General features: G+C 49.0%; 1 protein-coding gene across 1 annotated transcript; it reads left to right on the top strand.

The window, feature by feature from the left end:
- Positions 1-1118: 1118 nt before the first annotated feature.
- Positions 1119-9486, top strand: LOC128335088 (gonadotropin-releasing hormone II receptor-like). The gene is made up of 4 exons (XM_053272892.1): positions 1119-1790; positions 5040-5555; positions 6387-6588; positions 6918-9486. The coding sequence occupies exons 2-4, from the start codon at positions 5043-5045 to the stop codon at positions 7319-7321; spliced, it is 1119 nt and encodes a 372-aa protein (XP_053128867.1). The 5' UTR covers positions 1119-1790; positions 5040-5042; the 3' UTR covers positions 7322-9486.
- The last annotated feature ends 1015 nt before the right edge of the window (positions 9487-10501 follow it).

The raw sequence follows: 10501 nt of genomic DNA, 5'->3' as shown, positions 1-10501 counted from the left end.
AACAGGACAATGGTAACCACACGGGGGAAATAACCATTGGAATGTCAGCGGTTATATTTCCAAGACTCAAGGCATGAAAAATGTTGTTGATTTTCCACCCGTCCATCAAAAAGCTACATCTCTCACTGCTGTAACAAGCTCACACCTAACACATTTTATATCTGACATTGTTCATGTCAGCCTTTTGAAGGTCGAAAATGACTTTGGACCCCTTTAAGGTGAAATCTCGTTTACTTACACGGTGAGCTGCTCAAATCATTTCTGCTTAAATCCAGTTTAATTTATTACAATCGGCAATTCCTAGATGACAGCAGATACAGGCCTGATTCCCACAATCTTTCAAATCTAGGTTTAATGTGGGTTACTGAAATTCATGTGATTGTGTGAACCCAAGCCAAGCTGGTTTATGACTCAAGATGAATCTGAGATTCTCATCTTGGTGTGGGTTCACACAATCAAACGAATGCTGGTAACCCACATTAAACCTAGATTTGAGTGATTGACTCAGACTTCTGTTTAATATCAATAGGGTCCCATGTCTGGTACAGAACATGCATGATCCGTACCTAGAGGCATGGCATATGAGAGTCAAGATTAGTTGCCTATAACAATAAGCTGATCAGAGGGAAATAAAGTCCTAAGGATATACTTCTGTCAACCTTTTCACAGGGAATTCTTACCACAAGATCAGAAACTCCTGTGATTCTTCGACAACATGCAGATTCCCTGTTAAAAGCGAGTGAGCCAAGAGTGGCAGTTGCCTAGAAAATAACTCCATGTGGTAGCAAGCGAAGTTTGAGGACATGCAGCTTGACTGGCTTCCAATCACCCCTTCAGCCCTTACCTCTTCCCTCCCTTCGTAGTTTCTCTGAAATGGCAAGATCCTCGGGGCAGAGACCTGTTTGTTTGGGGGAAAGGCTGTTGCATATGCTGTAGATTGTTGTATACTGACTACAGGTATACTGATGCCTGTGGACAGGAGAGGAGAGCTGGTCTTGTGGTCGCAAGCATGACTTGTCCCCTTAGCTAAGCAGGGTCCACCCTGGTTTGCATTTGAATGAGAGACCTGATGTATGAGCACTGGAAGATATTCCCCTTAGGGGATGGAGCTGCTCTGAGAAGAGCAGAAGGTTCCCTCTCTGGTGTCTCCAAGGGCTGAAAGAGATTCCTGGCTGCAACCTTGGCGAAGCCGCTGCCAGTCTGTGAAGACGATACTGAGCTAGATAGACCAAGGGTCTGACTCAGTATATGGCTGCTTCCTATGTCCCTATGCCCCGTAACAACAGCAAGGATGCATGACCCTCACTTCGCTTTCCTTCCAGACCTCTCTCGAACTGCAAAGGAGCATAAAAGAGGCCCTCCAACCAGAGTCTGTAGCTGCAGAGAAAATCTTGGCAGGCTGTGGAGTGCATTAAAATAGCCTCAGCAAGCTGCGCGCACCACAGCACCGCCGTGCTGCCTCGCTGCCTCGCTGCTCTGACAAAGCCACTTTTGCAGCGTCGGGCTTCTGCTGGGCGAACCTCTCTGAGCGAAGGGGAGAAGGTGACCGCGGAGGCTGCAGCAGCAAGGCGGGTCGGTGCCCTTGCCAGGGCTCTTCTCTGGCCCGCAAAGTCCTGGCCCAGGACTGCCCGGTTCACCTTTGGCATCCTGGGGGGCTGCCGCTGAAGAGAAGAGGAGTCCTGCTGAGAACTGCAGAGGGCCGGTTGGGAGGCATCGGCTGGGGAAGGCAGCAGGTCCAGCTGCAAGGCTACAACCTTTCCCTTTCCCTTTCAAGGGCATGTGGAGGCCAGGTGGGTACAGTCGCAGCCCTCGGGCTCAGGGAGGGGCCCTTCTCCGGTGGGGTCCTTGTCTGTCTTGTCTTCACTGTGCAGGGAGAGTTATGTGTGCAGAAGAGGCTCTGTGTGTGTGTGTGTGTGTGTGTCCTCTGTGCATTTACTCTGGAGTCCGTGCCACTGAACCCAATTCGACTGACTTCTTGGTAAACAAGCAGCCAAGGAGAGACTGCAGGTTCTTGTCCCCTGCTAACTGAGCAAAGAGGCACCTTTTAAAAGTGGTGATTCTCTTCATTGAGCACGGGGAGAGCAACTGGCCCTGTCCATCCCCAGCACAGCATCCCTCCAGAGGCTTTTGCTGGGGTCTCTCTTATGTTTCTTTTTCCGATGGTGAGCCCCTTCGGGGACAGAGAGCCTTCTTATTCGTTTATTTCTATTGATGTAAGCCGCTTTGGGAACTTTTTGTTGAAAAGCACTATAGTTCATATCCTTTCTGCGGTCCTTTTGGTTCTTTTCACAGGCCTGCTTCTCTTCCCTTGTGATGCACAGGTTGATGTTGATGCAAAAGTTAGTTGGTGGTTCTGAAAAAGTGACTTATGGCTTTAGGTAGAGATTGCAGCTGAAACCCCCAAACTGCTTAGTCTAGAGTAGTCCTACTGACTTCAGCAGCACTGCTTGGAAGAAAACCGGTTGCGAATTGCAGCTTTGGCCTCAACTAAGAGTGGGGGTCTAGATTTGATTTTTTTAAAAAAAGTGAACAAAGGCATGATAGCAGATGCTAACTGAAGGTTGCCTATGGACTAACCGGGCCACGTAGCACTTATTTTTTTATTTCTATTTATTTCTCGCTCGTCTTCCAAGAAGCCCAGGGCGACGTACATGGTTATGGTTATCCTCACAACAAGTCTGTAAGGTAGGTTAGGATGAGAGATGAGTAGCAGGCTGAGTCTCTCTCAGTGAATTTCATGGCTAAGAGGGGATTTGAATTGGGGGTCTCCCTAATTCTAGGCCAACACTCTAGTCACTACACACACTTCCTTCTGAGGCTCTGAAACTTCCTTCTGAAGCTGCCTTATAGTTAGGACCAGGGGTACTCAAGTTAGGGGTCCCAGATGTCTCTGGACTACAACTCCCATCATCCCCAGTCACAATGGCCAAGTGGGTTGTGGGAGTTGTAGTCCAACGAAATTTGTGGAACCCAGACTTGGAAAGCCCTGACTTAGATGTTTGTGCATTACCTGCTCTGACTGTCAGCAGTTTTCCAGAATATTATACAGAGGTCTCTCTTGATCCTTTTAACTGGAGATACCAAAGACTGAACCTGGGACCTTCTGCATGTGCAGCACATGCTCTGCACTGAAATATGCCTGTAACCTCATGAGAAGTAGGAGAGCTGGTCTTGTGGTAGCAAGCATGAATTGTCCCCTTTGCTAAGCAGGGTCTGCCCTGGTTGCATTTGTATGGGAGACTACATGTGAGTACTGTTAAGATCCGTTAGGGGATGTAGTCACTCTGGGAAGAGCAGAAGGTCCCAAGTTCCCTCCCTGGCAGCATCTCCAAGATCGGGCTGAGAGAGACTCCTGCCTGCAACCTTGAAGAAGCCACTGCCAGTCTGGGTAGACAATACTGAGCTAGATGGACCGATGGTCTGACTCAGTATATGGCAGCTTCTTATGTTCCTAAGACAGAATATCCCATTTATTCTATGCTGACACCACTGGCGAGCAGTTCTTCCCAAGCAACTTCCATTGACCAGCAGCTCTTTAAATCCTGAATCTGTCTCTCTGGGGGCATAAGCCAAGAAAACCTTTTGTATAAGCAGTTCGCTCTGGCAACGAAGCCTGCTCGAATCATTCCCTTGTAATGCCACCTCTCTCCTCTCTTTGGCTATCCCTCTTCCTTAAGTGAAAAGATAGCAACCATTACTGGTCGCTGGTCTTGTGGTGGCCAGCATGAATTGTCCCCTTTGCTAAGCAGGGTCTGCCCTGGTTTGCATTCGGATGGGAGACTACATGTGTGAGCAGCACTGGAAGATATTGCCCTATGGAGATGGGGCCACTCAAGGAAGCGAATCTGCATGTTTGCATGCAGAAGGTTCCAAGTTCCCTCCCTGGCAGCATCTCCAAGACAGGGCTGAGAGAGACTCCTGCCTGCAACCTTGGAGAAGCCGCTGCCAGTCTGTGTAGACAACACCGAGTTAGATGGACCAAGGGTCTGACTCAGTATAAAGCAGCTTCCTGTGTTTCTATGTTCCTCTCCTTTGCTTGAGTGGAAAATATAACTCAAGGAACCATTTCCTATTCTTGAGAGAAGAAGGAAGGGTGCGTGTGTGTGTGCACATATATAAGCTCATGCACACCCACACACATCTGTTATTCCCCATCAGTGAATAACCATGGGGTGGTTGTGGATGTGAGTAGTTAGGGATGTGATCATCCTGAATAGATAGAAGGGAAGACAAAATTGAAGGAATTATATCTTTCCACCAAAAAACCAGAAGATCTCAGCTCAAGCACACCTTTCAATTTTCTTGTTGAATCCAGAGCTATGTAGATGGCTCTCCAATTGTCTGATAGCTTCTGCATCCCACTCTCCTGCTGCCCGAAGCATCCTCCATCTAAGTGACCTTTGCCAGATGTGGAAGAGTCCTCACTCCTTTTAGACATAAAAATGCACCTACCGTAGCTTTAAAAATTAATTTCACCCCCAAAGAAACCTCAGGCTCAGCTTTTAATGTATTTCTATTCGTACAAATGCATAGCGGTGAAATTGCACATTTTAAAAAAAGTGCACAAATGCACAGTATTGCAATGGTGCCAATTTTTTTTAATGATAAAAGGGATACTTTAAATATATATATATTGGGAATGAAGTTTATTTGAACTTTGGTGGGTGGGGTGTCTTCATTTCCCTCTCAATTTAAAGTGTGTACACAAAATCCATTCCAAATTTCTGAAATCTGGAAGCCTTGCCAGAGATGTCAGAATCTGAGGACTATATGCCACCTCCAGCCTCAGAGGCAGGATGCCTCAGAGTACCAGTTGCAAGGGAGTCACAGCACTAGGAGAGAGGGCATGCCCCTTTCAACTCCTGCTTGTAGGCTTCCAGAGGCATCTGATGGGCCACTGTGTGAAACAGGATGCTGGACTAGATGAGCTTCCTTGGGCCCAATCCAGCAGGGCTGTTCTTATGTTCTTACTGCAACTACAGAATTCCTACCATTTGTACTGCATTTTTTTACAAACAACCTGCCCTTTGTTTCTCCAGGTAATGAATGAAGGAGAGCGCCCGATGAGCCTTCCCCCAAGATGTGACCCTCTGGATGAGAACAATTCCATCTCGGTTTGCCCCAAGGCCTGGGTGGAGCCGACTCTGACGCTTGCTGCCAAGGCCCGAGTGGTCATCACCGGCTGCTTCTTCGTGGTGGCGACATGCAGCAACTCCGCCGTCTTGTACAGCGTCACGAGGAAGAGGAGGAAATCCCACGTCCAGCTGCTCATCCTGAGCTTAACGGTGGCGGACTTGCTGGTCACCATCATCGTCATGCCTTTGGATGCCGTGTGGAACGTCACCGTCCAGTGGTACGCTGGGGACGCCCTGTGCAAGCTCCTGAACTTCCTCAAGCTCTTTGCCATGTACTCGGCCGCCCTGGTGCTGGTGGTGATCAGCTTGGACCGGCACATGGCCATCCTCCACCCCTTTTCCTTTGCTACTTCCAGCCACCGGAACCGGATCATGCTTGGGGTTGCTTGGATTCTCAGTGCCTTCCTAGCCTCTCCCCAGGTAGGAAGCCAGGAAAGTGTGAGGGCAGCCAGTCGCCGGGGGGGGAACAGGCCTCTTCGCCTCTCTTTCTTACTCCTTTTCAATCGGTGGTGTGGTGGCGGCAACACGGGATGGGATGCATTCCCAGTACTTTCCCCCTTCCAGCTGGGGCATAAAGCCCTTGGCTTTCTACATGGCAATCATACGCTGTTTTTGCTATACAAGCAGCTTGGTATATAACTAGATGTTGGACCACAATTGATCTTATTCCCATCCTTCCTGGGTCCTGTTACAAGGAGCATCCTCCACCCTTTGTGGTTGACAATCCAGACAAGAGATTCTGGGTGACTAACCGCATTATTCAAGCTCTTCTGGGTCAAGCTCTGTAGGATGAGGAAATGACCCTTGAAACATAACTCCCCAAATTATTGCTCTAATTTCTGTTTTGATTTGTTTTATGTTGTTGCAAACCGCCCAGAGTTGTAACTTTGGAGCGGTGGACAAATATAATAAATAAATATTATTAATTATTATTATTAATTTTACATTTTATATCCCGCTCTTCCTCCAAGGAGCCCAGAGCGGTGTACTACATAGGTTTCTCCTCACAACAACCCTATGAAGTCAGTTAGGCTGAGAGAGAAGTGACTGGCCCAGAGTCACCCAGAAAGTCTCATGGCTGGATGGGGATTTGAACTCAGGTCTCCCCGGTCCTAGTCCAGCAATCTAGCCACTACACCACGCCGGCATAACCAGATGGAACTTCCTTCCTTCCTTTCTAAACATGTCTACCCCACCTTTGCAACAGTTTCCTTTTGTGGAAATTTACCTCCTTTTGTATGTCAATTTCAGCTCGTCCTTTTCCACCTGCACACTGTTACTGGCGTCAATTTCACCCAATGTGTGACGCATGGAAGTTTCCGAGAACACTGGCAGGAAACCACCTACAACATGTTCACCTTCGCCACTCTCTACATCACCCCTCTGAGTGTGATGATTGTGTGCTACGTCCGCATCTTATTTGAGATCAGCAAGCAGCTGAAGATCAACCAAGGTAAGTTTGTCTTTGCCCTGGGTGCTGATTGACTGCTTTCTCGTACAAAGCAAAACGTAACCCCCACAAAGGTGATATCTGTCCACTGTGTTTGCTGCCAAGAATCCTTGGCTTCTTTGGGTACCAAGTTTGTTCCGGGTACTATTGCTTGCATTGCTTTTCGTCTGCAAGAGCTTTGGGTTTCAATATCCAACTCTGTAGAACCTGCATCCATCTCCAAAATGGTCCGTTGAGTCTGAAGTGGCCCTAAGCCTGTTCCGGTGATGGTATATTTCAAGTCAAGCCAATGGCCGCCCTCAGCTATCCATCCCTTTGACCTTCTCCCGCAGGTCTTGCAAGAGGCAAGGATGACCACATCTCCAAAGCCCGCATGAAAACCCTCAAGATGACCATTGTCATTGTGGCTTCGTTCATCATCTGCTGGACCCCTTATTACCTCCTGGGCTTGTGGTACTGGTTCCAACCCAACATGATCCACAGGATGCCGGAATACGTCAACCACTTCCTCTTCCTCTTCGGCTTGCTGCACACTTGCACAGATCCCATCATCTACGGGCTGTACACGCCATCCTTTCGAGAGGACATGAAGATGGTCCTCAGGAGTCTGGAGCTGGCCGTGATCTCGAAGGAGAGGAAAAACCTTGTGTCCATCTCCGAGATGAACAATCAAGAGGACCATGGCAGGGTACCATCCAGCGCTTCCAATGGAGGGACTTTGCAGACGGCGTGCTAGAGGGGAAAACCTCCAGCAGGGAATAAACTCTGAACCAATTCACAGGGGCACGCAGAACACTCGTTTTGCTGACCATTTGAAGACCAGCCGCTGAATGCATGGACATGAAATCGCATTGGGCTTGAGGTGATATGGAAGTTCTTCCTCTCTGCTCTGGCTGGTGGACCTCAAGTTTCTTGGACAAAGCAAAACGTAAACCCCACAAAAGTGATCCCTGCCCACTGCTGTCCTACCCCAGTTCTTGGACCCTTTGTTTGCTGCCAAGAATCCTTGGCTTCTTTGGGTACCACGTTTGTTCTGGGTACTATCCATGCTAAGTTGTGTGTATTGAGGCTGGTCCCTGCAGCCACAAGATACCAGCCATCACACAACACTGATTCCTCCTAGCCTCTGTGCAGGGAAGCAAGCGTTGTGCTCTGCCCAGTGGTATGGCCACGCATTTCTATGCTGTCCCGCTAAACCATGGCAGGAGAATGCCAGTTTTTTGTTTTTTTTTATCCATTACACCAAACACTGCCTATTTGCAGAAATTATATTTATGCTCTGTTTGTGGCCATCTGGAGGATGGGCACTGAACCTCTTCCCCACCCACTGAGAAACAAGCCTGCTCCTTCCTGCATAGCTCCACTCTTCCGTGCCTATTTCACCACCCTAGTTCTGTTGCTTGGTCACACTGGTGGGTGACAGAGCCTTAGGGAAACTGGCTTCTATGTATAAGACACGGGTTGATACACACACACCAATTTATTGCGTTACCTAGGCTGAAACACCCAAAGCACCAACCAGCAAGGGAAGTCAACATTCAGAATGTCATCTCAGACTTCTAAATTAGTATTGCTGTTTGACTTCATGTCGGGGAACATCATGGCATCGGGACCAGTTTTGGAGCCCATGACAGTACTTAGCCACAGGGCTGTGGCTGTAGCTCAGTGGTAAAGCATCTGCTTTGCATGCAGAAGGTCCCGGGTTCAATCCCTGGCAGCGTCTCCAGGTAGGGCTGGGAGGGACTCTTGCCTGAAACCTTGGAGAGCTGCTGCCAGTCAGTGTAGACCAGGGATTCTCAACATTGGGTCCCCAGATGTTATTGGACTTCAACTCCCATAATCCCCAACCAAAGGCCATTGGGGCTGGGGGATTATTGAAGTCCAATAACATCTGGGGACCCAACGCTGAGAATCCCTGGTGTAGACAGTCCTGAGCTAGATGGACCAAAGGTCTGACTCAGTAGAAGGCAGCTTCCTTCCTTCTGGTGACCCGATCCCTACAAAGACCTCTCTTCCTTGCCACAGCATTCAGAGAAACTAAACCGCCCAGAGAGTATCCTTCAACCTCCTCCTCTTCCACCAGAGCCTTTGTGAAGCACTCCCAAGACCAGACCAGACCTCACATCACCATCCTTTGGGTTGCCATCTTGCAACCTCCCACTCTCTTTTCATTGGCTCTGAGATGACGCAGGGAACTTTGGGGGAGATATTTTTTCTGGGAAGGGAGCCGAGAGACAGGTTTTGCAGCCTGGAATGAAATGTCAACCGCATGCTACACTGTCAGAGCTGTAGCTCTGTCTGGAATTTGGTGGAGTGGGGGAGAGAAAGAACATGGACTAAGTTTGGGCAGAAAGCTGAACTGACAGGGTAGTCTGGAACCCTTTGGCCCCAATGCTCTGCACAGGTCCAGAGAAACTAACTCTTCCTCCTCTGAACAAAATCTCCACTGCATCACGCTCTCTCACTCACACACCTGCACACCCCTTGCCACATCACAAACTCTCTTCTCCAACACAACCCTGCCAACTCCAACACCACGTTCTCTTCTCCAACACCACGTTCCTTTGGGAGACCCTCTGTGAGATATGACCCAGGTGGCGACTGGAGAAAGGGTCTTCTCTGTGCCAGCACCCCCATCTACACAGCATTCTCCTGGAAGGCTCTGCTGTGCTTTCCTGGATGACCTTGCTGGCCAGGCAGAGACTTTTGTATCCTCCCAGACTTTTCAATGTCTGCTAAACTGCCTTAGCACTGATTTCCTCCGCTGATCTTTCCTGCATTGCTGGGTTGTTTTTGTATCACTGGCTTTAACTTGTAAACAGGCCTGGAAACATTATTATTGTTGTTGTTGTTATTGAAAAGTGGGAGATAAGTTCTTAAAATAAAGTTTTAGCAATTCTCCTTGGCTTCAAAAGTCATTGGCCATGCAGGCTGGGCAGAAGAGAATCAGAAACCCAGACAGCTTTCTGTAGGGTCTTCTCTGAACAGTTCTCTAGATCTCTAGCACCATTATGTAACATGGAGAGAGAGCAAGTTTAATAGTCAAAGTGACTATTGACAGTCTTTATTGCAGTTGCCTTCACAACCAGCTTGCGAGGTAGGCCATCCTCATCCCGGGTCGAACAATGGGGGAGCCAGAACTGAAACATTTGTACAAGAAAGGCCTAGAGCGGTTGGGGTGGGGGGCAGGCTTGAACCCACACTGATTCCAGGATGAACCTTTCAAAGCGGCTGCCTTGATTGCTTCCCGGACATAGTGTAAACCAGAACAACTGATGCTCTGCAAATGAGGTCTGGCATCAGCATAATCGGAGAGTCATATAACTAATTTTGTTGGGGGGGCGGGGGGGAACCAGTTGGATAGGCCCCACTGGAGAAGGGGGGTCCTGCAAGGTCGTGGGAAGAAAAAGCAGGGGCAAAGGGAAGGCAGCACAGCAGCAGGGGAGAAGGTGTCAGGACTGCCTCCCTTGCGCTATGAGCCCACATTTCCAGAAGCACAGCAGTTCTCTCTTTTCATGCCTAGACAAGTGCACGGACACGCACACTGCATTTGCTCCTAGACAGTTTTCCGCCAGCGCATGCCTAACCCCCAGGGTCAGGAAAGGAGTACAAAAAAGCTGTACCCAGGAGGTAGATGGCAAAGACGGCCCTCCGTGACTCCCTGTGGTCAACAGACTGATGCTTTCTGGAGCCCAAGAGGGCGCTGAGCCCCAGCCGTTCCCTACCTAGGCAATGCCCGCAACTTTCTCATAGCATTTTCTTCCAAAGGGCCTTTCCTGCCAGCCGGACGTAACGGCCCACTCTGCCTTTTGCTGGGTTGGTCAAAAGGAGGTCCGGTCTGGCTTACTCGCATTCAGGGAAGGAGAAGGATCACTTTGCCAAACATCAGTACATGCTCAGAAATGGACAGGGAAGG

This window comes from Hemicordylus capensis, chromosome 10, assembly GCF_027244095.1.
Source record: "Hemicordylus capensis ecotype Gifberg chromosome 10, rHemCap1.1.pri, whole genome shotgun sequence".
In the NCBI taxonomy this organism is placed as follows: Eukaryota; Metazoa; Chordata; class Lepidosauria; order Squamata; family Cordylidae; genus Hemicordylus; species Hemicordylus capensis.
This window is presented reverse-complemented; position numbering and strand designations above follow the sequence as displayed.